Source organism: Pleurodeles waltl, chromosome 3_1 (assembly GCF_031143425.1).
Source record: "Pleurodeles waltl isolate 20211129_DDA chromosome 3_1, aPleWal1.hap1.20221129, whole genome shotgun sequence".
NCBI classification, from domain to species: Eukaryota; Metazoa; Chordata; class Amphibia; order Caudata; family Salamandridae; genus Pleurodeles; species Pleurodeles waltl.
Window position 1 is genome coordinate 1,723,651,633 of NC_090440.1, and position 27,591 is coordinate 1,723,679,223.

At 43.9% G+C, this 27,591-nt stretch overlaps 1 protein-coding gene across 2 annotated transcripts in view; it reads right to left on the reverse strand.

The window, feature by feature from the left end:
• Positions 1-22,914: 22,914 nt before the first annotated feature.
• Positions 22,915-27,591, reverse strand: part of VWC2L (von Willebrand factor C domain containing 2 like) — a 445,621-nt gene continuing 440,944 nt past the window's right edge. For both annotated transcript variants that reach the window (XR_011201241.1, XM_069221376.1), the window contains one exon: positions 22,915-23,570. Coding sequence is in view for 1 of the 2 variants with exons in the window: in XM_069221376.1 (XP_069077477.1) it covers positions 23,422-23,570 (149 nt within the window). In the remaining variant the exon portion in view is untranslated. The remainder of the gene's footprint in view (positions 23,571-27,591) is intronic.

Here is a 27,591-nt window from a genome sequence, read left to right on the forward strand (position 1 = left end):
GTCTTAGCACGGTGTCATACCATTGGCGGTCCGAACCGCTTTGGGAAAAAAAGCACCTCCACCAGAACACTGCACCACATTGGACAACACCAATACCCCACACCTGATACACATACACACACCTTACCACAGCACTACAAAACACCCCCCACACACACCCAGAACCATTTGCACCCAGAAACTTTGACAGAGCGAGGCAAGAACACACTGAAAGAAGGCACTGCACATAGATATCACAGGCACCATCACACTGAACACGCATCACACAACACACAAAATTAAGAGAAACAACACCACTGCACACAAACACCACAAACCACATGCATATCCTATCACCTAAACTCACACCAACAAACAGCACACCCAACATCCCTGCACAACACACATCCCATCACCCACAACACAACCACCATGGCACCATTAAAAAAAAACACGATTCAAAGACGAGGAGTTGAGGGTCATGGTTAACGAAATCTTCACAGTGGAGCCGCAACTGTTTGGAGCACAGGTCCAGCAGGCATCAATAGCCCAGAAAAACGACTTATGGCAGAAGATTGTCATCAGGGTGAACACTGTGGGGAACCATCCACGCACAAGGGAGGACATTAGGAAGAGGTAGCACGACCTACGGGGGAAGGTACGGGGCATGGCTTCCAGGCACCAAATCGACATCATGGGGACTGGTGGTGGGCCCCCACCACCTCACGCAGAACTATCATCGTGGAAAGAGAAGGTCCTACACCCAGAGGGGCTGATGGGAATATCTAGTGGACTGGACACTGGTAAGTCAACTACACTCCCCGGCCAACATGTCCCTGTGCACAGCATGTACCCCCACCACCATCTCACCCCCTCACTCCACACTAACTTGCACAAACCCACCATGGACTTAATACCCATCCTCGTATGCCACAGCTCCTTACTAATACCATTCCCTCACAGGCCCACCTAGTGCATGGATACCCCACACTGTAGCAAGTACTACAACTACTACGATGCAGCACTCCCTACCCTTGCATGACTGCTACATCCACTTCACATCTCTCCACTTGCACATTAAACCATGTCACGCCCCTTCACCAACAAGTAATTGGAATGCACATCAGTACATGGCAATGACAGTAGCAAGACAAATACAAACTATTCCCCAGAATAGGACCATTGCAATATTCCACAGATGGATATGCAAGCAGTAGTCTAGTAACTGTCAATGCTACTACTGCCCTGCAAATCCAGTCAATGATGGCATACAACCATGTGTATCACCTGTACAATACCATCATGTGACACAGTGCCTCTCATTCCACAGGTCTCCCAAGTACTGCCACACAGCAGAGGATGCCTAGTGGAGAAGTGTGGCTCAATGGTTAGAGTGGCAGACCCTGATGCAGAAGTCTGGCGCGGGACCAGGGTTCAATTCCTGCCTCGGTGGTTCTTGGGCTCAATTTCCCCTGACCTGATAATTCTTGCATCGGTGCCTAATCTAATTCATGGGTCCCACTCTGTAACTCTGGGCAATAGCTTGCTTAATCTCCACAACGGCCCCAACAGCGCTGGGATGCCTGGCTTCACCTTGGAGGTTGCCCAGGAGTGGGCACCTCACAGGGAAAAAGCCAGGAGGGGTTCCACAGTGGTATGCTTACAGTGCCTTGAGACCCTAACGGGTGAGTAGTGCGCTATACAAGTATGAAGTTTACAGTTTACAGAAAGCCCAGGCCTGGAAGCAGGTCCAAATGTGGAGGAATCCTCTGGATGTCTGGATGTGGATGACAAGCCTGGCCCATCAGGCAAGAGTGGTCAGTCCAGAACCACCAGCCTCACCCTGCCCACAATTGAAACAACCTCCCCTATGGCATCTATTGCACAGAAGAGCCCACCTTTCCAAACCTGTGTCCCAAGGTCACATCAAACGTCAGTGTGCCCCACAGGACAGGGGCATGAGTCAACAGTGCAATCCCAAGACAATGACGGTCCTGGTGTCATTGGGAGGGGGCACACTGCACAAGGGGCACATGCACAGGGGGCAAGGGCCAGTGGGAGGGGAAATTGTGAGCCAAGGGACAAGGCAGCATCAGGACACGACTGGCCAGGATGCTGTCTCCAGAGTCCTGTGAGCCTACCAGTATTCCCAGGACAAGATGGGCCCAATACTCACCACGTTGCAGGAGACCCAAAGGCTGCAGGGGGAATACCACCAGGAGGGCATGCAGCAGTGGCAGGTACTCAATGCCACCATGGTCTCCATGTCAGGGGAGTTCAAGGAACTGAACAACAACCTGCAGACATCCTCCACCCAACAGCAGGTCCCGTCCAGTAGTCAGACAACACCACTGCCCTCTACATCAGTACCTGCTATTGGAGGAGGACCCATAGGCCACCAGCTCCCCTACCCCTGCAGGTGAGCTGAGGGACCCCCCCCCCATAAAAGAGGTCGGCCATCCAGACAACCTGTAGGACCTGAGGCAAAGACCAATCCCCCCACCAGGAAGTAATCCCTCTCCTGAACTGTCACCGTTATGTTCAACTGTTACACCATGTTGGATGTCCAATGCCAAATTCCCGTCATCCCAAGGCTAATAGATACAGGACCAGTGAAACAAACAGCTGTAACACCCACTCTGACCTTCACCTAAACCATGTCCCCACTCCTCAGGATTATGATGTAAAGCACTCAATAAACACCAATTTAAACAAGTCATAATACATGTGTCTTCATTGTTTAAAGTGACAATTCTATTTACAAGCAACAATCATATTGACATGTCAGCACCACAATAATGTGAAAGTGACATCCATATTGTAGTAACATCCAGTGTCAATGATGCCAAGAGGCAAATCAGTAAGCAGCTCGCAAACAGACATAGGACCTGAAGAGTGAAAATTACATGAAATTAGGCACAATGTTGGAAGGCATGTACTCCATAGTCATACATCAACAGCAGTTGAATACAAACAATGGATGACTGTCCAGCTATGATACCAGATATGTAAGGGCCTGCATTGTCACTCACACACTTGTGTAGGGAAGTAAAGATATCACATAGGTAACATCCTCTACTGTTCACCTCCATGAGTAGTCATGAACAGGTAGTTGCCACACAGCAACTGATAATGCAGCATGATATGCCTACACAGCAGGACAAGACTGATAAGTCCCCCGTAGATTTACCCAAACAGGCAGACTGAGGATTCAAACCTTTGGTACAATCATAAGGATGTTCCGTTATGGCACCAGCATTTCACACGTCATTAGCAGCAAGACGTGTCCACTACCCCTCATGGTAAGTCAGCTACCTCTCAGGGTCGGAAGCCAGGATGCAAGGCAGTAGTCCCCACACACACCTTGATGCATGCAAAATCTGGGTACAGACTGGCTTTAATAAAATATTGTCCAAGTGCAGATGACATACAAATCACACATACCTGTGCATCATTGAAAGTAGTGATGAATCAGGTCAGTCCTGTTGTCATGTGCCTCATCCTCATCTGCCTACTCCTCAGCATCAGAGTCACCGGCCCCAAACACTGCTCCAGTATCAATGCCCCCCTCCTCCAACAGTGAGATGTGCCTTCGGAGGGAAAGATTATGGAGCATGCAGCATGCAACAAAGATCTTACAGACTTTCCCTGGCCGGTATTGTAGGGCACCACCAGACACATGGAGGCAACGGAATCTAGCTTTCGAGAGGCCGAAAGTCCTATCAATCACTCGCCTCATCTGGCCATATGCCTCATTGTACCTGTTCTCTCCGCCTGTAGTTCGATGTCTAACAGGTGTCAGGAGCCAGGGCAGGTTGGGGTATCCGGAGTCGCCTATGTGGAAAAGGAGAAATGATGATAGGTAACAATGCTAGGCAGAGTGCAGACTGTGTAGGAAGGGGTATCAAACTTCTGACATGGAGAGCAGTACACATACCTATTAGGCAGGCCCTTTCTCCCTGTAGCTGTAACATCCATGCAGGGACACTGCTGTTCCTCAGGACGTAGGAATCATGTACCGATCCAGGGACTGTTTCGCTTACATGTGTGATGTCCTCGTCTGCAAGACACACCACTTGTACTTTGAGCAAATATGTACTCTTCCGGTTTCTGTAGACCCGTCCATTGGCCCTCGGAGGTACCTAGGCAATGTGAGTCCCATCAATGGCCCCTATTATTTGGGGCATGTGATATATAGTCTACAAGGCTGCTTTAACAGTGGGAAATTCAGCACGATGTGGGAACCTAATGTACCTGTACACATGCTTGAGTAGGGCATCCAGCACGGCCTGTAACACCTTACTGAACTCGGGCTGTGACGTCCCTGCAGCCAGTCCCACAGTCACCTGAATGAGCCACTCACCAGAAAATGCAGGACTGCCAACACCTGGACTGTTGGAGGGATGGAAGGAGATTTTCTCAAAGTCGGCAGAAGGTCTAGGTCCAACTGGGCGACAGTTCCCTTATGAACACACAGTTCAGTCAATAGGTCAGGATGATGTGGCGCTCTTCCATGGTTTCAAGATCTACTAGTGGGCAGTAAACTTGTGCATTCCTCATGACTCCATTTTGGTAGTATCTAGGCAGGGAGACAAACAACAATCTGGGTACCTCTCACAATGTTGAGCACCAAGTATGACATACGACAATCACAAAGTATTGGTCATGTAAGTTGGCTGTCATGTTGTGGAAAGTCACATTACTACGCACTCCATTCCTAGCCAGACAATGCCACATAATCCCTGTGACAAAGGATGTGTACAGGACATGTAAACATACACCTTCCATGTGTTCCACCATACGGATTGTCAATACAGACATATGTAGTGACAAGTGTGGTGATGTCACCTGACACTCATTATATATGTGATTATCCACAAAATGTGACCTAAATGAATCAATTTTTGATGATGTGCAGGTAATGACACTGTGTGAACCCAGGACAGTCATGGAGCATACTAAAATGACATCCGCCTGTCCTGCATGCATTGGACACATGGAAGTATCTTCATTTTGCCGGCAGAAGTCGTCATGGCCGAAGGTGGTTGGAACCGCCGTGCAACTCCGCATTGGATAACTTTGACGTCTATGGGAAACTAGGACCAATGACGATCGCCACAGGCGCTGAAGGTCATGACCGCTGCGGTCGTGACCGCAAATTTGTATGGGCAATCGCACTTGCCTCCTGGCATTCAGTTAAGGAAGACCTCTACTTCGTGTGCTGCAATGTCCTGAATCTTGGAGCTATGATGGCATGTGATGCAGGGGATAGGGCCCCAGCCTTCACAGCTGAGGAGCTGGAGAAACTGGTGGAAGGTTGTATGGGGCTCCAGGGCAACAGGTTAGTACAACGTCCTTTGTCCTACCTTTCGGGTGGTGTTTGACGATGAATCTGTGTGCACATTGACATGTGATGACTGATTTGGAGTAGTGCATGCACATGATGTCTGTGGTATATTGGCAGTGTGCATGGTCCGTGTATGTTGTGTGTCATCAAAAGTTGCAGCTGTATTGGTGTCACCCTGGCAGCGGTCACAACACCACCACCGGAGTGGCGGTCAGGTTACCGCCAGACTCGGAATGACCACCTTAGTATTCATGTACCATACCAGAGTTTTTGAGGAGGTGGTTAAGAGCTGTGTTTCTGTGACATTAAATATATCTTGTTGATGTTGTGTGATGAGGTCAACTGTGTCACAGGCTTGGAAGTATGTGTAGAGAAACAAGAGTTTTATTGTTTTAATTGTTTGTTTCTGTGTGTGTGTATGTATGTACGTTTATGGATTTGAGTAGGGTATGAATGAGGTGTGATATATGTGTTTGTGTAGTCTCAGTGTGAGTGTGGGATTTGGAGTGCTGTTGGCTATTTGAGCGACATTACGTGGAAGGGATGTGTAAAATGAAAGGGTTTTTTGCAGCTGCCCGCCTGGACATAACAAGCCTAAACAGTTGACACCCTGGTCTGTGATCTCCCTTAACTGTACATGTTCGAGTGGTGTATCGCCCTCGAGGGCAGGAGATGAAAGGGCTGGGGGGCGGTGATAGGCTTGCGGCAGGATAGGTGACTGGACTATAGGAGACGCGGTGGGAGATAGTGGCATTCTTTGCTGGAGACTTTGGAGTGGATGTTCAGTAGATGGAAGGTTTCTGTAGAGAAAACTAGGGAAGTCTAGGTGCATAGGGAGGGTGGGTAATGCCCTAGAGGTAATAGAGGATTGGACACAGAATGATGAAGAAGACGCTGATTTCACGGAACGGCACTGGGATTGCATGTCCTCTTTATTTGCAGCTCCCAATGAACTTTTCTGTATAGCAGACTAATAAATGAGGGTAGATGCTCGGGTTACTGTCTTGAAATTGAAGTGTCAGCTCGAGAAGAATGGCAGAAATTACTTTAGTGTTCGCTCCTTAAATATGTTTTAATATCTGGTAGCTCTTTCTAACTCCATGACTGATGCTTCTGACAGATTTTAAGATATCTGCAGGAGCAGGTGTTTTGAAGTATCCTTCATTCTGATTGCATAAAATATATGCCATTGAGAGCCTCACATGAAAGGATTCACGGGGGATTATTTGCGTCAAATAGCCTGGGACCACATAAAGAGCCAGAAAAAGGAAAAAAGCATTCGTGACATCTGAAATAAGTACCATTGATGTGGGTCTCTGTTCTCTGTGAAGGACTAAGAGACTTCTATTCAAAGTATTTGACTTTCAAATCGTTTCACCAACCAGTATTCAGTTCATGCCAGTGGCTCTCTTGAATAAGATACTCAAGAACGTGTGGCCCATTCATCTTCAACAGTTCAGGCCGCATTGAGAAAGCTGTTGAACAGCTTAAAAAACGTCAGAGAATCTCAGAACCTCTTACACATGCGAAGCTGTTCTCTGAAAGACTCTGAGTAACAGCCCTCGTCTTTCTTGTAGTCTCCAAATAACAGAATTAATTTCACAGCTCACTTTTGTGAGCTTGAGTACTTATATGTAATTTAAAAAAATTGCTCCACCTTTTCACAGGTTACCATTAACTATAATCCTGGGGTTACTTTAAACTCCACCTCCCATTGACGTGTATGTTACTTATGGGTTTTATATCACCATTGGGGCGGACATCAGAGCGCTCCAGCATCAACCTGCTCCTCCCAGGCGTCTTTGCCGTAGTGCAGCATAGCTGTTATTAGACTTCACTGAGGGCGCAGTTTTCAGTTGCGCTCTCTGTTTCTTGTTTTATATTTTTCATTTTGTTGTTTTAACTTAGAGCTATAAATTTCTGTTACTGTTCTTAGAAAACGCTTTTCAACCAGACCTTCCCCTCTTGAGACTCTTTCAAGCTTTTTGTAATGCATGAGCAGGGAGACAGATGTACTAACATTTGATGCAGAGCAAAGCAGCAAGACAGCTTTAGTTGTCTGGACATTGATGATGTTTTCAAGAAGGGATAATGGAAGTTTTGATACACATGTAGGATTGCAAGTGCCTTAGCAGCAGTTCATTGACCGTCAAAGAGAATTTACTGAAAGTCAGGAGAAGTTTCTAAGGTCTCTTATGTTGTTTTCTAAAGTGAAGTGTTGAGTGAGTTGCACAGCAGCTAACACCCTAACAAATAAAGAATAAAATGTACGATTTCTGTTCTAAAATGTTTGCTTGAAGTGCGGGTATGAATTCCATTAATTGTCGTAGTTTTAAAGTGGTTTCAATTTCGTTGCAATTTCTCTCTTCGTGACAGATGCACGTAGCATGTTCCAACGAAAGATATCACCATATATCGTCAGTACCAGATGTTAGACAGCATTCGTGGTGAGAAGTTTGGCACATTGGTGTCCTTAGATGTAAGCATATACCACAAGAACCCAGATTTCCACCATATATGGAAAATCTACTGAAACATTTATCAGCTGCCAGCGCCACCATTTTGTAACCATCTTAAAATGGTGTAATTTGCTAAGAACTGCATCAATAACCCTGCTCTATTATTTGAACACGTTGGGTAGTAAAATGTCAGGAAAGGTCTGTATTTTCTTTTTTCTGTGGGGCTGCACTTATCCCAGAGAGAGTTATGTTTGATTTGGGCACTTTTGGGAGTGAATAGGTTTGTTTCTGTCATGTGATAATGGAGTATTGGGATTATTTAAAACTTTTTACCTCGATGTGGTTTTGCTCCTAAGGCACTCATTAACAGTGGTCTAATGTTTTATGACCACTGTGCAAGCCCCTGTTTGTGCAGGGGTTGGAATAATACATTATTCAAATGTAAGCAAACTTTGTGATGTTGAAAGGGTGATATGGACCCTAATGCAAACAAAAAAGCCCCCAGGCCCAGATTGTTCTAACAAAAGAAAAGCATACGGAGGACCCAAGGTCCACTCTCAATTCTGCTACTGAACATGGTGCACTAGTGATAGCAATGCCCCTATATGACTGGGTGTCACTGCCAAGAGTCACACAAAGACTGCTATGGCAGACCTAGGCAGAAGTTGCACAGGCAGCGAGTGGATTCCTTTAAGTTTGGGTTGGTGGAGTTATATGTTAGAAGAAGGAAATAGTTTGTTTCAGAGTCCTAGCTAAGGTGCCCCGGGCACTAATGAAAACACTGAAATTGTCTTTATGCTCTCTGATTAGTTAGTAAAAGACAGACTAAATATGATGCAGCACCCCCCAATTTCCCTTGGATCTGGTGACACTACGCTGGCTGCACTATAAGATTACTGGATACTATAAACTTTGCATACCCTGTTAAATTTTAGCATGGTAAACTTGCTGGAATTTAACTGGGGAAAATGTCCAGTAATTATTGGAACATGTGGATTCTGGAATTGTAAGCACCAAAATCCGCATGTTCTTCTCCATTATCGAAGAAGCTCTTTTAATGAGTGCTATTTATCGCATCAATAAATTCTGACCCCTGCAGTGTTGGATTTTATCAGGTCTAAAGAGTGCCTTAATGATTCCCATTCTCAATGCTGATGTTGCACAAAGAGTGATTTTGCACTTCAATGTACTGTAAACCAAATGTGAGGTAATGAAACTTTTACACCTAATGTGACATTTTATTACCACATGTTCTCTCAGTACAGAGTGATTTTACAATTAAATGTTAAAGCAGACATTCTGATTTTTGCACCAATGGCGATTTCCCACCTAAATATTCGTGCAAGTATATTTGTTTTCTGGACATAAATGCGCTCATTCATGTTAATTTGGTTGTTGTACAAAGGGTAATTTGCACCTAAATGTGATGTTGCCCCTAAATTAGATTATTAACCTGCATGTCATTTTTGCACATACATCCGATTTGTGTTCCTGAAGGTTTTATGCTACAATGAGACTTTATCTTCAGCTTGTAGGAGCTGAACACATTGACAGTTTCTCACAACTGAGCAAAATAATGTAGCTCTGGATTCTGCCTGCCCCCTTGTATCCACCACTGTGAAGGAAAATGGTGCCCTTACCACATAGGACTAGATTATAAGCGATGTGTGGAGATTCTGTGCGATGTGACTTTCTGATCCCGGCTGGAATTTCCACACAGAATTCCTGCTACTACAATCAGAATGGGGAATAACTGTGCTTACTTTGAATTGCTGGGTAGAGTTCTGCATGGAATTTCTGATTTTAGGGGGTTTACCTTACACACCACCTGCTCTGAGTAGGAAGTAAATGTCTTTAAGGGCTCTTGAATTGGTTGTGGGGCGTTGGGAATGGTAAATGGTAGGGCGGTATGTTTCCTGGCAGAGGATGTTGCCTGTCTTGCTTTCTGTGCTTTAGCTGAGGATCAAGTGAGGGTTTGGTAATTGGTCAAAATAGACCAGTCCCAAAATATTTTACTGGTTAGATTTTCAGGAATATCCAGGTGTGGGAACACTGGGATACTGATAGTTGTGTAGAGCATAATCCCACATGGCAAGTCCGCTCCGCACAATTTATAATCAGGGACTTAGATGGAACAAGACATTAGCAATCTGCACAGTGAAAATATGGTGTACCAAAATCTAGACCTCCGCTGCGGAGCCCACACAGGGTGGTTTTGATGCCATATAGGTGAAACCTCAGTCCTCTCCTGTCTAGAGAAGCATGATCTGTCCTCTAGTTTGCCTTTTAAGAAAAAAATAATTCTAGATGATTCAATCAATAGACTCACTTCCTGCAGTGCTATGATAGTTTATTACACGAATCCTGTTAACCTCTGTATCATTGCATCATACTTAAATAATCCAATTTTGATACATTATTTCTAGGTCAAACCTCAATCACTTAAGAATTCACATCCCCCTCTTTTCTCACACATAAGGGAATCCCTTTTACTCTGACCTATCACAGTCCACCTCTTTCTATGAACATTGGGAAAGGATAACTCGGAGGAAATTACAAACTGTTTGGAGAAGTCTATCCCCCGTAAACAAGGTTCTCGCCTCCCAATCTTGCTAAGGATGCAAAACACACGATTTGTAGGAATCTTGGTATGGGCATCTGGGTACCTAGAAATCTTCTCTCCATCACACTGGTTTAGGAGTAAACTCAATTTGCTTGACAGACCTCTGTGCATCATCTATCTGGGTACTTAGACCAGCAGTTTGCTGATGTTTTGGTGCCCGGTTCTACCCAAGACAAATATATTGAGCCCCCTTTAGTACCTGACCTCTAGGATTCCCCCTCAGTCCTTTAGAAAATATATCAGAGCTCACCATGATTAAGGGAAGACTACTCCACTCCCACAAAGCTCTTAGATTCCCTCAGACACTACCCACATTTGGGGCCACTAGCATGAATGGAAGGTCTAAGGCCTGCTTGAGAGTGCCTCTCTCGCCCCCCGTCAGTGGCTTTGTGTGTGAAGGGACCCAACTGCCTTCCTCCAGTCTATTCATTGTCTGAGAGGGATCACATTCCCAGATTCCTTGTGTGTTTTCTCTCATGTTTAATTGAAGGAACCGCAAGAGCATGCCACCGAGATCTTTGGGTTCTGAATTCTAGCCTATGTGTTTTCTGTTTTTTACCTTTCTAGTTTAGCCAATTTTTGTAGTTAAAAGGACAAACAGATTTCCTAAATAAGTACTTTTTAAGTATTTCTTAAACGGTGGTGTGAAGAAAGTGGAGATTTACGTAATCAGTTCAAGAAGGACGGGGCCACAAGGCCGAGGTAACTTGCAGCAGGAGCCGCCGCCATTCTTCCTGTGTCATTGGGCGCCTTATAGCTGAGTGAACTTTCCTGCTGCGTGGGATACGAGGGGCCGGGACCACAATGCCCAGGTAACTTGCGGAAGGAGACGCCGTCATTCTTCCTGCGCCATCAGGTGCCTTATAACTGACTGAACCTTCCCGCTGCACGGGACGCAAGTGGCGAGGACCACAAGGCTCAGGTAACTTGCGGCAGGAGCTGCAATCATTCTTCTTGTGCCATTGGGTGCCTTATAGCTGACAGAACCTTCCCCCTGCGCGGGACGCGAGTGGCCGGGACTACAAGGTGCAGGTAACTTGCGGCAGGAGCCGCTGTCATTCTTCCTCCGCCATTAGGCGCCTTATAGCTGACTGAACCTCCCCACTGCGTGGGACACGCGCAGGCTGTGCTCGCGCCCGTCCCGTGCCGGGAAGAGGCAGGGCAGGGCCACTCCTCTTGACTCCTCTTCTTACCATCATCGACTCTTGATTACCCAAATATAAGAGACACCTACAGTTGCAATGTTTGATAATAATTAACCTCTACTGGTGACTGTAACTGAGCCTGTGCTTCTGTTTCCACTAAATCCTATATAGGCTGAGCAATTACTAGAGGAGCCTAGGCTGATTGAGGGTTGATACCATGGTGAAACAGAAGGGAAAAGATGGCCCTCAAGGAACATGGGGCGCTAAAAAGAAGATCTTGAGATATTCAGCAGAGAATTGCACTTTATCAGAAATTGATGAATTGATTGAGGAAGTTGAAGGGCTGCTTGTATATACAGCTAAATGTCCAGATAAGGCGGCCAAAAGGCTGGTACAGAAAAAGATGGTAAAAGAACATACTTAAAAAGGCATTAGGTCACTTCTTAAACAATTTAATGACGAAAGAGCTACACACTCTACGAACAAACATGGGTTAACTGCTACCCAGCCCTTCTCTGCACTCAAAATAACATCTAAGGAACAACCTTTATTAGCCCAAAATATTCCACTGAGGACCAAGAAATAGTAAGAATTTCATATATACCTAGTTTAGACTGCTCAAATATATATGAGGTACTGGGTACCCTGGCAATAGAACCTATTGCTTTAGGGACTTCAGACACATCTAATGCCCTGTCTACCGTAGGTAGTAATTCCATAAGTGAACAACTACATTCCCTTAAAGGTGAAATAATAAGCCTTCAGGAGTGTATAGGATGACTGGCAAAATACTTACATACCAAACTGAATTAGCTAAATGCACTGGCAATGGTAATAAATTATACATTAGAACAAATACCTAAAAGACCTGACCCAGGAGGGATACAACAGTATATTGCCCCAAGTCAACCTCTTTATGCGACTGCAATTAATACTACTAATGAACCCAGTCAGAACTGAGTAGGAACGCCCTCCTTTAGCTCTCTGACTTATAAGGACAAACAACTCCAAGATCATTGTGAATTATCAGTACCAGAGCCATACTCAAACACCCTGAAGACTCATAGAGCAGGACCCTCAACTAGTCAGGATGTTACAAATAGAGGAAGAGGTCCAAATGTCGCGCATGGGAAGACACATGATATCTTTATGGTTACTGTCCGTAAACGAACAAGTGCTAGAAGGGAAACACAAGAAATGCTTATCAATAAAGCAATACATTGGATAAGACATACGAAAGGTTGTAGGTTGGTCATTAGGGAAGACATCATCTTTGCCATTCGCCTCAATAATAACAATTGGGATACAGTAAGCCTAGGGTTAAGATCAAAACATCTGGTGGAAGGCTTACCATCTCTTGACCAAAGATCCCGACCCACTATACCCTCCCAAGTAACCCTTAAACTATACGACCCAAATGTGACTAGTCCACCGTCTAAAGCCACAAAATGTGCGCCCTCATCTTCCCATCGAATAAATCTCCTTCGTATGGGTCAGAAAGCTGACCTGAATGATATTGATTGACTAAGGGGATGTGGGAGGAAGATAGAGCCCTAATACATGGGTATAGACGAGGATCGGGACCACAAAGAAGGGTTTATTCCTATAAGGTTAACCAACACCTTTGAAATATTGTCCTGGAATATAGCTGGACTAAGAGTTAAACTTTCAGACCCAGAGTGGGGTGCTTCATAGATCTGCATCACATAATACTCCTGCAGGAGACTTGGGCGACTGAACCAGTGCATAGATCTGGGTTTGTGACATACAGTGTAGAAGCCACTCCCTCATCTTCGGGGAGGGTCTTGGGAAGTTTACTGGTCTGGCTTAGACTGGATCTGTTCCCTGCAGTTAAAGTAATTCCATCTGAGAGCAGAGATCTATTAGGTCTTGAAATCAGAAGCTCTTCCTATTATGAAATACAAACCATAGCTATTGTGAATATATACCTAAGATATATCTCGCCTACCAGCTTCTCTCCCATGGTGGATCAACTTTCGAATCTGCTAGATAAATTTCAGGATAATCCACTGAAAATAATAGCAGGGGATTGTAACGCAATGATAACAATGGAGATGGAAAGGGAAAGAAGGGAGATCTATTTACCTCACACAGCGGAAAGACCTAACCCCCTTAAGGTTATGGGGAAAAAGCCATCATATGTAGCTCTACAAATGGCTGATCGAATTCTGACTCATGGCATGAGAGTAGTAAACGGTAATACCAAATCTGACATCCTTCAACGCCCAACTTTTCAAAGGGGTTTGACAACAAGTAATATAAATCAAATTTTTAGAGATCAGCTCCTATGGCCCTTTATAATAGATATGGAAATTTTGCTTAGAACGGACAGTGACCAACATGCTCTAAGTCTTAGGATGAATCTGACCCACTTTGAGAACTCCGACTTTAATTCAGTAACTAAAGTCGATATGCTTCAAACCTCCAATAGCTTGAGAAATATAAAGTGGACAGTGATAGTAAATGATAATATGATCTTAACACGCATTTATAATGTTTTTGAGAATATGTTAACCAAGGCAACTAGTGAGGTCGGGAATTTTTCCAAATCTCCACACTCACTTGATGGAACATCTGAGCGGTTTTTTTTTGTAAAAGAAGTTAAAAGAGTTGAATGTAAGGGAAAACACCTACCTACCTGGTATACTAAAGAATGCAGACTTGCCAAAGGTAGCTTACTAAGTGCTCTTAAGGAGGAAGGCCAGGAGCAAATAAGAAATACTAGAAGGAATTACAAAACTGTTCTGTTAAAGGCTAGAAAAGACTGGGCAATTGAGAAGTGGGTCGGAATAGCAGATGCTCAATATCAAGGGGACGCAAAAGCTTTATCGAAGTTAGTATCACTGGGAACCCACACTATCGACAACCTTATGGAACTAATTGTTCCACCTCAGACATGGGTCGCCCATTTTGAGAGTCTATATGCAGTGCAGGAGAAGGGAATAAGGGAAATTGCTGAGACATATGATAACAATCTGAATGACAGCAGCAACAACATAGTTTATAGCAATAGTACATTAGATGGCATGGGAAGAGAGTCAATGAGCTTTACCCTAGCCAAAACATATAATGCAATGAAACAGGTCAAAAGGGAAAAGGCTCCCGGGCTGGATTGTATCCTTGGTGATCTTTATATTTCCCAACCAGAGGTCTGGGCTCCGTACCTCAATGCCTTGAGTAATGCCATATTGAAGGGGGATGGGATTCCACCATCTTGGTAAGGAGCAGTCATAATCCCCATACCCAAAAAGGGGAACAGAGACGAACCATCTAATTACAGGCCCATAAGCCTAATAGACACAAGTCAGAAAATATTTTGTAGGCAGGTGTTGATGAGGCTCCAGTTCTGGCTTAATGACAATGCAATCCTTGAAGACGCCCAGGTGGGCTTCAGAACAGATGTTAATACAGTGAACCAGGTCTTTCGGTTCATGGTATTATGTTGGAAAAATATCACATTGAAGCGTGACCATCTATATGTAGCCTTCTTAGATCTACGAGCGGCCTTTGTCTTGGTCTCAAGGGACAAACTTTGGGAAGTCCTAGAATTATATGGGACACCTAAGGACCTCGTATGGCTACTGAGAACACTACACAAGGACACTTATGCCAGGGTTAGATGGAATAGGGGGGTGATCTTACGTCTAAAATCCCCATTAACAGAGGAGTTAGACAAGGAGGTGTTCTTGCACAACACTGTTCAGTCGCTACATAAATGGAGCAGTGAAGTGGTTATTAAAATGCAGGCATGATGCACCTAAGCTTGCAGGCGTACCCGTTCCAATACTCATGTTCGCAGATGGCACTCTCCTTATATCAAGAAAACCAATCGGCCTGCAGCAGGAGTTGGACTCCTTTACTGATTTCTGTATAGAAAGAGGCTTAGAACTCAATCCGTCTAAGTGATAATTCATAGCCATAAACCCACACCCATCCTTTAAAGGCAATATGAAATTAGGTAAGGCCAGGTTGGAACAAGTTGAAAATGTTGACTATCTAGGAGTAAGGCTCTCGGAACAAATCGAATGAAGCTGGAGAAAAGTAAGACTACACTCAATTGTAGACCAGTGGCCGTACCTAGAAGATATAAGGCATTAGTTGAGGGTCCGGTGTCGCCAGCACTAAAAGTATATAGAGACGCAGCTGTGACCGCTTCCATTTATGGGGCGTAAATATAGAAATATTCGAATACTAACGCACAGCAGTAAATGGAGAACAAGTTTTTTAGGGCCCTTTTTAACCTTCCACAGAGTGTATCCCTTCTTCCTTTGAGGTATAAATTAGGCCTTAATAGTATTCAGAAAACAGTTTCCTTGAAATCTCTCCTGCATTGGATCAAGGTTTGGTCATCAGGGAATCTTTCCCCATATAGGACTTCTCTGGCAGAGTTAGTAGCTCTGGACCCCCAAACACGAATACCCTGGCTAAAATATGTTAAAACCTTAGCAAACTACTTAATATGGGTGAATTGTGAAGAAGAAGTGTTAGCCAGAAACTGAAAGAAGAATACTGGCAATACATAACTATAAGGCCCTGGAGCAATCAAAAGGAAGGGAGTATATCAGCTCTTTTTTTTACTGCACAAATGCACACCACACTTTGAACCTTACCTGGATAGAATATTTCCTGCCCAGGCGAAGCAGCTTTATGTCCTATTCAGATCTGGGGTGCTGCCGCTGAGATCTTATATGGTCAATTGGGATAAGGCCTCAAACATGTCTGCCCCTATTGTTCTTACCTAAGTGAGACTGAAGTGCACTTTTTCTTCTTCTGCCCATTGTACGAGCGACCTCGTAAAAAAAGGATACTGCCATTATGTAGAGCTATGGGTGTAAGACATAACTGGGAGATTATTAGGGTTCTGAGAACTGAAACCCGAGAAATAATTACATTTGCGGTCTCCAGGTTCATGTATTGGGCATGGAAACTTAGACTAAAAATGGATACCTCATTGGATACCTCATTGACTCCCTGTAGAAGTGAACCTTGAATGGGCAAAAAGCATAGCTCCCTTGATTATTGTCTACATTTTGTATTAATTGATGTGTTTTTAAATGTATGGGCTCAAATGAATTCTATTATACTTTAGCACTTTAAGATGTATTGTTCCTTGAACCTAGGTATATAACAGTGTGAGGACTCATGTACTTTGTAAAGCATAGAGGGCCAAGGAATTGGAAGGTTTTATGAGAGTATTTTAAGCCCATAGTTATCTAGATCATTTTAAAACTGTGAAATTTATTGATATGCATTATGTTTTAAAATGCATAGGATTTTATGAATTTTATTATATTACAGTATTTTTAAGATGTATTGTGATATGAGCCTAGGAACTTAGTAAAGAGAGTGCTTACACATTTTCAATGAACAGAAAAACTTGAAATTAGAAGGCTTTACGAGAATGATCTAAGAGCATAGCTATCAAGATCACTGTTCAAATTGTGAAAACTATTGATGTGCTTTAAAATGTAGGGGATCTTATGATCTTTACTACAGCATAGTATCCTAAAATTCATTGTGCATTGGTACTAGGAGCATGGTAGAGAGAGAACTCAAATACCTGCAATGTACAGAGGGCCCTGGAATTGGAAGGTTTCATGTCTTATGAGCTGTATGGATTATTGTTTTAAACTGTTATTCTATTGATGTTTATTTTTATGATCTATTGCTTTTATGGCTTTTGGCCAAAATAAAGTAATTATTATTATAATTAAAAAAGTCCTTTCTCAGTAGACATTTCTAGAACTGATAGTTCCAAGCAAACTGCTGTCATAGACACTCAGGGACATATTTCCATGCATTTGATGCAATGCTGCAACTTGATGTGCTGTGTCCAATGGAAAGGGGAGGAACGTGTCATATCTACTAAGGTATAGCATATTGCTGCTCTCCCTCTGCACGTATGCACTGAGTGCAGCCTAGCACCAATGCAGACACCTGTGTGTCATGGTGCACCTTCGGGCCCACTTCCAAGGGTTGAGGACTGGGGTGGCACTACTTGGGGGGTAGAACTCACAGCAGAGTCGAGGTGCTGGGTTCCAGGTGGTTGGAGCCTTTTCTGTCCCTGAGTCTCTGATGAGGAGGCCAGCAAACTACCCCATAGAGTCACTCTGGTTATCCTAGGCTCAAGAAGCAGGTCTAGTCCTTCTCACTCAAGACATAGGGCAGCAGGACAAACGTAGCAGTCCTTATTGCACAGCAACACAGCAATCCTTCTGAGTCTTCCCCAGGGACAGAGATGTACTTAAGAGTTGGGTCTGAGGGTCCATTACTTATAGCTGGTGCCCACTTTGAAATAGGAGAAGTTTCTAGAGGCTTCTACCCCTAGAGGTGCCTGGAATTTCCTGTCTTCCTACCCTGGCATCAGCTTGTCTGGGGTCACAAAAATGACTAGTGGCAAACCCTTTATGAGTGTGCTCAAGCAGATCCTTTCTGCTATGTAAGTGTGGTAGATGACAACTATGTCTGGGAACAATACACAAAGACCAACTGCCAGCGACACCTAGTCATGTGACCTAGGATACAGGCTGCAGGCACCAAATGGTTAGGACAAGAAAATTCCAACTTTCTAAAAGTGGCATTTTCTGAATTGTGACTTAAAATGCAACTTTACCATTAGAGTTTTAACATTCATACCTGCTCCTAATTGAAACTTAGCACTTATTCAATTTAATAAGGTAACCCAATGCAATCCTACGGGAGAGGTAGGCCTTGCAATAACGAAAAATAAATGTAAGAGTTTTTCACTATCAGGACATGTACAACTTTGAAGTGTATGTCCAATTTGTTAAATACACTGCACCCTGCCCAATGGGCTACTTAGGGCCTACCCTAGGGGTGACTAGGATGTATTAAAAAGTGAGGCTTAGGCCTGGCAAAGGGTTTATTTTGCCACGTCAAAATGATTGTTCAAACTGTACATGCAGTCTGCAAAGGCAGGCCTGGTACATGTTTAAAAGGCTACTTAAGAGGTGGCACAATCAGTGCTGCAGGCCTACTAGTAGCATTTAATTTACAGACCCTGGGTACATTTAATACCACTTAACTAGGGACTTACAAGTAAATTAAATGTGCCCATTGGGTGTAACCCATTGTTACCACATTTCAAGAAGAGAGCACACGCACTTTAGCACTGGTTAGCAGTGGTAACATGTGCAGAGTCCTGAAAGCCAACAATAACAGGTTCAAAAACAGGTGGCTGAAAGCAAAAAGTTTGAGGATGGCCCTGCAGAGACGGCCGAGCCCAATACTTGGCCTCCTACATAAGAAATTACTGCGGCCTAGAAATACTTACACTTCCCCTTCCCTAAGTGAGATGACACCCTTTTGCAGTTAACTTAGATGAAATGTACTTTGGTAGATTTAAAAAAACCAAGGGCCTCATTTACGAGGCCCTAGCAGCACACTGCGATACCAGAGCGTCTTTTTTTTTTATGCTCCAGTGGAAAAGTGTACCAGCCCATATTTGCAAGGCCACGCCAAGCCACCTTGCGTGGCTTGTCATGGCCTTGTAAATATGGACCCCTTTCATGCATTACCCTGTGTGAAAGGGGAGTTCCATGTTTGCTGCTTGGGGTGTTCCCACGCAACACCCATGGAACCTGAGGGAATCTGACGCATTCCAGGTTTACAAGTCTGGGAATGCGTCAGATTCCTATGCCACTTCAGGGGTGGCATAAGAGTGACACAATAGGGAGAAATATATTTCTCCCCAGTTTAACCTCTTGTGATTGTTTTTGTGCAGGAAGTTGTCCCTCACTGCATAATAACAATTATCCCCACAATGCAGGCACCCTTGCACCATGGTACAAGGGTGACTATGTTCGCGCATGGCAGTAATTTGTGCACCAGCACAGAGGGAGAGGGCAGAAATGCATTGTATCTTGAAAATACGATGCATTTCTGCCCTTTCCCGGTGGCACAGGGCAGCGCAGCAAGGCACGTGCTGCTCCGCCCTCCGCCATTGGCCTTGTAAATTATTCCCTAATTACATTATTTGTGGAATTCAGAGTAGAATGTACTGCTGCTTTATGCACCATATTGAATCTTACCCTTCATTTTTAAACCAGTGTAAATCTATTTTAACTATCTGATATTGCTTTTATATTTTTTTGGAACATGAGGGAGAACTTGGCCCAAAAGCATTAGAAGGCTTTAAGTGAGCACCACATTAAATTACACAATGGCAGATTATCTTTCTTTGGCGCAGTACAATTATTTGCTTAGACTCATAGGATGTTGAGCAGACACCAGAATTCAAATCAGGGGCCAGATTTATCAAGAGCTTAAGACTTTAGGTGACATTTACTATGCCATGCAGAGCCACTGTGAGTGGCTCTGCGAGGCATAGTACATCTGGAGTAACGCAAATCAGCGCAAACCAATGCCTTACGTTACTCTGCCTTGGGAAGACTTTCCATGGGTGGAATGTGGGTTTTCCCATGCATCTATCCATGCTTTTTGGTGCATTCCCTAATTTACTAAGATAAGTAAACCTGAGAATGTCTCACAATTGTAGCCTTCCAGATAGGGGCGTAATGAGGAGAAATATCTTTATTTCTCATTTTTCTTTGCTATTTCTAAGTGTACACTTAGAAAGAAGAGAATGCCTCTAATGATTGTTTTTGTGCAGGACAAAATCGAACCTGTCTGCAATGAAGGCACCCTTGCACTATAGTTCAAGAATGCCTGCATTGGCGCTAGGCTTTATTGAGTGTGCCAGCCAGGGAGAGAGCAGGAATGCACCATATCTTTGTAGATACGGCACATTCCTGTCCTTTCCATTTGATGCAGCACAACAAGTTGTCTTGGTGCATTGCACTCTGTCAAATACTGATACATCTGCTCCCTGGTTTCCCCCTTCCAAAGTCAGAAGCTCTGACCCTTATGCTACATCTTCTCCAATAAGTTCACCTTTATCTGTGCATATTCTCAGCCATGCCTGGCCTAATTAAGTCAAGTGTCTCTTTCATTTTATACTCAACTTTCATTTGTCTTGATACATATTGTTATTGGAACTGTTTCCCTTGACAGTCCATGTTTATTTTTTATTTTTAAGGCAGATTATATATATGTGTGTTTCTCTAAATTTATTTTCCAGAAATACTGTACTGTTTTTCATCAATATCAGCCTGATATGTAGGAATATTTGCCTGGAATTCAGGAGTAAAATTGGCTGGTACTTTCATGACCTAGATCGTTGAGCTTGAGTAAATAGGATAGCCAGGGCTTCCCTATACTAAGTGGACTTGTGAAGCCCAGCGTGCCAAGGATACTTATCATTACAATAGTAGTGAATTAATGGAAAAGCAAAAACTGAAAAAACACATTGGAGGAAACCAAGTCATGAAAAACTCATTTTAAGGAGAGACAAATTTAAAGAAATACAAATAAATAAAAAAATTAAAGGAAACATTGTAAAGGAAAGATAATATTTAAGGGGGCATCCAAAATCACAGCCTTGGTTGAAGATTAGGGATAGCAAGGGGTTTTTGGGTTCCAGGATGGGTGATATTTTGGGGCGAAGATGAATTTGTAGAGTTTTGGTGGCTGGAGTTTAGGGTGGTGAGGGTTTGTTAGGGATCAGGCATGGGGTTTATGGATGGGTGCATGTAGAGGAGTTAATTTTTTTTAGGTTTTACAGATAAAAACTGATTTTAGGGCTGGCGAGTATTTTTAAGGTTCAGTGATGAATAGAAGTTTTGGGTGGTGAATGGTTTTTAGTGTTTTTGAATGGGTGGAATTTAAGGTGGTATACCTTTTTAAGCGTTTAGGGATATAGGGCCTCATTATGACCCTGGCGGTAGAGAACCGCCAGGGCCAATGGGGGCGGGAGCACTGCCGACAGGCCGGCGGTGCTCCCTTGGGCATTCTGACCGCGGCGCTTTGGCCGCGGTCAGAAAGGGAAAACCGGCGGTCTCCCGCCGGTTTTCCACTGCCCCTAAGAATCCTCCAAGGCCGAGGGGATTCTGACAATCCTTACCGCCATCCTGTTCCTGGCAGCTCGCCCGCCAGGAACAGGATGGCGGTAAGGATTGTCGTGGGGCCCCCGTAAGAGGGCCCCGCTAGTATTTCACTGTCTGCGTAGCAGACAGTGAAATACGCGACGGGGTCGTAATGAGGCCCATAGTTTCTATGTAGAAAGTGTTTAGGGTTCAGGCATGTTGGAGTTTAGGGGTGGTGAGGGTTTGTAAGGATCATGAATTAGTATTTTTCAGAGGGTGGTGAGGATTTTTTTAGGGTTCCTGGGATGAGTGAAGTTTAGGGGTGGTGTGGGATTTTAAGGGACCAGGCATGAGTGAGGGTTAGGCATAGAAAGGAGTTTTCAGGGTTAAGGAATGGGTGGAGTTTAATGGTAGGTGGGTTAGGCTAAGAGATGGGTGGAGTGTAGGAGTGGAAGGGACCTTAAGGTTCAGGGGTGGGTGGAAGTAAGGGTGAGAGATTGGTGCAGTTTAGGCATTTGGTGGCATTTTTAGAGGGCAGACATGGATTTGTCTTTAGGGGTGGTGAGTGTTCAGCGAATTAAAAACATCCAAAGCAATTGCTTGACAACCTAAAAGATATACATTTGAAATATTTCCCCTGATGTAAAGGATTGAAATGCATACTTTCTGCAAAAATGTTTCAGAAAGTCAGACCGGCAATCATTTCACCTAAACCTTAAAAATAAGTATGTAGAAGCAAATAAAAAAAAAAAAAGACTTTCTGTAAATTGGTTTCCATTAAATGGTAAACACCTTTCATCCTGACAATGTCCATTAAACTGTTTAGATGAAATGGTTTCTCAGTAATGGTATCCCATTATTTTTTTCTATGAAATCCCATACTGAAATAACAACAATATGCCACCAGAGCTTGGAGTGGAAAAAGGACAACTTTGGCAGCGGGAGGGGTTGTTTGGTCTTCCATTACATTTCACTGTGAAGCATGTAACCTCACATTTTGCCCGCCCATTAGGCAGGAAGGTCAGGGGTGCAGCTATTACCAGTGCAGAGTTGCAGTCGCATCAGGGCGTAGAAGTGCGAGGATGTTTTTTTACTACTCAACCGAAGGCTAGGGGAGCCCTTAGTTATTGCTTGCAGTAGGGGCCCATGGCACCCTTGCTATGCCAATACACAAGTTCCATATAGAAGGGTAGAGGATGTGGCCTCCATATTTTCTGATTGTGTTTAGAGGAGGGAACTCAAATGCTTTACGTATCACCTGTATTTCCATGGCTTTGAATATTCGATGAGATGACGGAGTGCGAGTCAAAAATAACCAAGCAATAGTGTACCACTGCACTGTGCCATCACAGTGTGTTAATGATCCCACCCGTTAGAAAAGAAAATCACACAGAGACAAGTTATTTGCTTCTTTTTTTAAAACAGACATTTTACATTTTGCTGGGGTAAAAAGTCCCAACATCGAAGCAGCGACAAGATAAAGAAATTAACGATATTTAAAAAAAAAAAAACAAGAACATCATTTTCCATGAAATAAGCTGGCACTGTGAGAATTTGGGAGGGCCTCCAACGTCCAAAGTCACAATGTCAAAAAATACAACTCATTGGCCTTGCAACTGGAAATGCTACTGGACTAGAGACATCACCTCCTAGCTGGAATGGACCACTTTTCACTCTTCTTTTGAACAGTCTCAAAGAGATGCTACGTACAAAATCAGAATTGGCAAATTGAATCCATGGAGGTATCCATAGCGAAGAGGCAGAGTTGATTTATCTAACGCGTCCTTGTGTCCGAAGTGTATTTTTGCTTGCGATCTCGGTGAGTCCCTTTTCCTTTTGCCAGAGTGTAGTGGCACGTGCCCCCTCCCCCATGGGTCTCTGTGTCCATTTTCAGGGCCTTCCCCTAGCGCGCCTGCTTGCCTTGGCACTCTCTCTTGGAGCACTGCGCTGGTTTCCACCAGTCCCCATTGTGGCAGTGGCAAATGTTGCAATCGTCCACCTTCACTTCTATGCCCGCAGGGATGATGGTGCTTCCTGCAAAGCAGTTTGGACCTAAAAAATATACAGAAAGAAATCTGAATTAGAAGTGTGTAGAAATACGCATTGCATGGTCATTTTGGCAGAGAATATTCTAGTCTTCTTGGCAGAGAATAGTCATGTGGCGAAAAATGCAGATTCGACATGCGATGAAAAATAGGTAATACTTTGCCCAAGATCACACAGTGACTCAATTTACAAGAAACAAATGTAAGTACACTGTCAATGGTGAAACTGCACCCAACCACTGCATTCAGTTCAATGGGTACTTTATAATAAATAGAGACTTACTTGTCTGTAATTCGGGCAGTGAAATGCGCAACAGGACTGTACATGGAGGCCCCCAAGTCCCCCATTCTGCCAGCCTTTGCATTGTGGTGTTAACTGTCATGGAAAGGCTGGCAGAAAGGGACTCATAATCCCCAGGGCAGCGCTGCTTGGAGCACTGTCCTGGCAGATTTGAAATGCCAAGACCACCAGGCTGCCTGGTGGCGTCAGCCTGGCAGTGGCGGCGTTTCGACCGTGGCGGCTCCGCGACGGTCATAATGCGGCAGGTGGAACGCCACTACTGCAGCGGTCCACCCGCCACCGTGAGTCTGGTGGTCCATGGACTGCCGGACTCATAATGAGGGCCATAGTGTTTTTGATGCCTGTCACTGCATAACTTTCCACCCACTCAACTGGTCTGTAAGATGAATGATGGAGAACTGTGTGAAATGTGGTCATAACACATAAAGGGGATACTGGAAATGGTAAATTAAAGCATGGTGTCTGCTGCTGGTTTGGGCTGAGATATCTTAGACAGTTGAAGAGATGGAGCAATGCCATTTTTCCACCTTACACAGTGTTCAAGGTTTGTTTGTCCCTGGACCATTAAAGGAATGTTGTGCTGTATAACTGGTAATGTTTGACAAAAATATTTGTAGTGCTATATTATGTTTTGGTGGCATAGTTTTATGTTATTTGTGCTGTTGTGATTTGTGCTGCATTTTTTAATTGTATTGTGGTTGATGTCTTGCATTTTGCAGCAAATATTTTGTTGTGTTCTACCCTGTTATGATTTTGTTTCAGAGTTATTTTGCTTTGTGTTATGTTATTGTGCTGTGTTCTGTTCTTTGTGATTACCTTGAAGTCAACAAATATTGCTACATTACAACTGCCAATAACCAGCTTTCATAATATGGTAGTAAAATGTGTTGGCAGCAAGCATTGCCTTGCTTACCACCAATGAAACGTGAGAGGCCTAGTCAAAAATGCTTTATGATCTGGTCGATATTTTTAAAGTATCTACTAAAAACAGCTTTATCTGTCTGTTGACCAGATATTGTTTCCAATACACTTTACTTATACATAGAGTGGACTTTTTGCCAGTTCCTTGCTTATGACTTGATGGCTCTGTTGTCTATTTAAGTTGTCTGCCCATGATTTGCTGACTTTCCTCCCTATTCTTGTGTTGGTGCCATCGAGGAGAATTTCGATCTACCAGTATTCTGATCGGATCTGTTATCATCCCACTGCATATTTGGGGGTGGGACCACTTTCTTATTTTAAATTCAGCACTCCTTGAGAATGGAAGTGTAGGTGCCCTCTCCCCCAGTGCGCTCCTTTCATTTTTCCCGTTTACTGCCCACTCCCCATCACACTCCCCATTATATTTTACTCTCTCCCACGTGTGCGCCTTTATTTTCTCTACCGCTTCAATCCCCGATGTTTCTCACCCTGCACCCTCTCTTTATTTACCATATTTATTTACTCTTACAATGCCCGACTGCTGAAAAATGCTGCTGAGCTGCTTGCGCCCCTTTCTCACTATTTGTTTTACTTTTATTCATTTACCGTTCTAACATGGCAGTTCCCCGTGTTAGAGTGGCATATAAAAATGACAGCCTTGCCTTACCATGCACGTGCATGTATCACAAGACACCTATGCGCGTGCATCAATATGAACACCTGCACCTCTAGTGGCCTTCTTGCAATAACTTTTCATTACTGAAAATCCATTTCAATATTGTCTGCAGTGCGTGCACGTGTCTTGCTTCAATCACTTTTATACGAACAGCAAAATGCCTTGAAAAATTCAATACCTCAGCCTTATAAATTCAAGGCCTGTTGGCTGTGCCAATGCTTGCTTAGAACAGGTCTGTCCTTCCCACTCCCCATCCTTCCCTGTCGCTTTGTTCCCCACGTTCTAGTACATGATGCTTATAACTCTGCAACTAAGAGAAGCTAAACAGAGTCTGCGGCTCAGTCTGTACCCTGTGCCTCTCAAGTGTCAGTGGCTTCATGTCAAGGGCCCATGTTCCAGAAAACACAAAGCTTCCCTGCTGATAAATAATGCAAAGCTTCAGTCTGTAGCCCTACCTGAGAAATCTCATCACTTGAAGTCACTTCACAGAGTACATTATATTTCTGCATTCCTTATCTGTCTGATGTGGAAGCGGTCTTTCCAGTCGAGAGGAAGCTGATCTGCATTTATTTTTCAGCACTGGCACACTATCAGCAAAGGAAACTGCAGGCACAGCACCGGCACAACACAGGCAGTGCTTGGCTACTTCACACCGAGGTACAGCACAGGCATACAGTAGCGGCTGCTGCCAATACAAAGTAGTGGGGCACTGAGGGGGAAAATAATTTGAAAAAAGTAAAGTACTTATCAGCCCTGACGCTCGCCGGCTCGGTGCTCCTTTGCTCCCAACAGTCCATGGGCCACATTGCAAATGCTCCCCAGCCAATCCAGATGCTACTCTCATGCTGGTAATGCTGTTATCCAGCTTGAGAGAAGTGCCAGGATTGGTCAGAGGGGTCTGTTTTGCTGCTTGCATAGAGACATGGAGCCTGTGCCTTTTCTCCACCCAGATGTACACCCTAGCTTAGGTTGGAGAAATCTAAGGCCCATATGTATACTTTTTTTGTGCCGGATGTGCGGCATTTTTTTATGCAAAAGCGGCCCAAACTTAAAAAATATAATTGTATTTTGTAACTTTGCGCCGCTTTTGTGTCAAAAAATGCTGCAAATGCAGGGCAAAAAAAGTATAAATATGGGCCTAAGTGTGCATGTTGGTTTGGTTGTGCTCAGACAGCCGGCCAAACCTCTATAGAGGATTGCCGTGTCCCACCCTAGGTTCGACCCAGACTCCAGTAAATGAAAAATAAAATGTTTTATAATCGTTTTATTTTTCATCTGCTGGCTCTCAGCAGTGGGGCTATGCTCGTCCGTCATAATGGAGGAGCTGCTTCTGCCTTTACGTACATAAGCAAATGTACAGGAGTACAAGCGTCTCTTACCCAAATGGAGCAGGTACAACACGAGCGGCAGTAGTTCAAGGTTCAATAAATAATAAAACAGGGACCAGGAGAAAACAGCAGAGCAAGCTTCCTTTCTGTACAGAAGAGGTGCATGAGAGGAAGCCAAAACTGAAGTTTCCCTCCTAATAAAACAGAGACAGCCTGCAGTGTCATCTTCATAATTTATTGGGCCCGGCAAGACAGATGTTAGAGCTTTTGTTAGAATTTTACTGCCTATTGTCTGCTAATTCAAGGTTGCATCCATAACAAATTTTAGACACACACACATGGATTTATATGTATATACTGGCTCTCAGCAGTGGTGCTACGCTCCTCCATCATATAAGATAGATAGATAGATAGATAGATAGATAGATAGATAGATAGATAGATAGATAGATAGATAGATAGATAGATTTATTTTTGCGGGCCCTTAAAAGAGACAGACAGAGTCCGAAGAAAAGGTAGAGAAGTTTTGACAAAATATCAAAAACTATAGGATAGAATAAAGAAAAATTACAATAACAAGGGGTTCCTTGCAACGTGGAAGCCCTAGGCAACTGCACACTTTACCCATGCCTCAAAAAGTCTCTGTCAGCCTGGGTCAGCAGTAAGACAATGTTATAACAGATCAAGAACAGGGATATGGTTTCCCCAGAGGATGTTGTGCTTAGTGAGATAAACATTGCCTTAATGTTACCCAGGCTGACAGATACATTATAAGGCATTGGCAAAGTGTGTGTTTGACCAG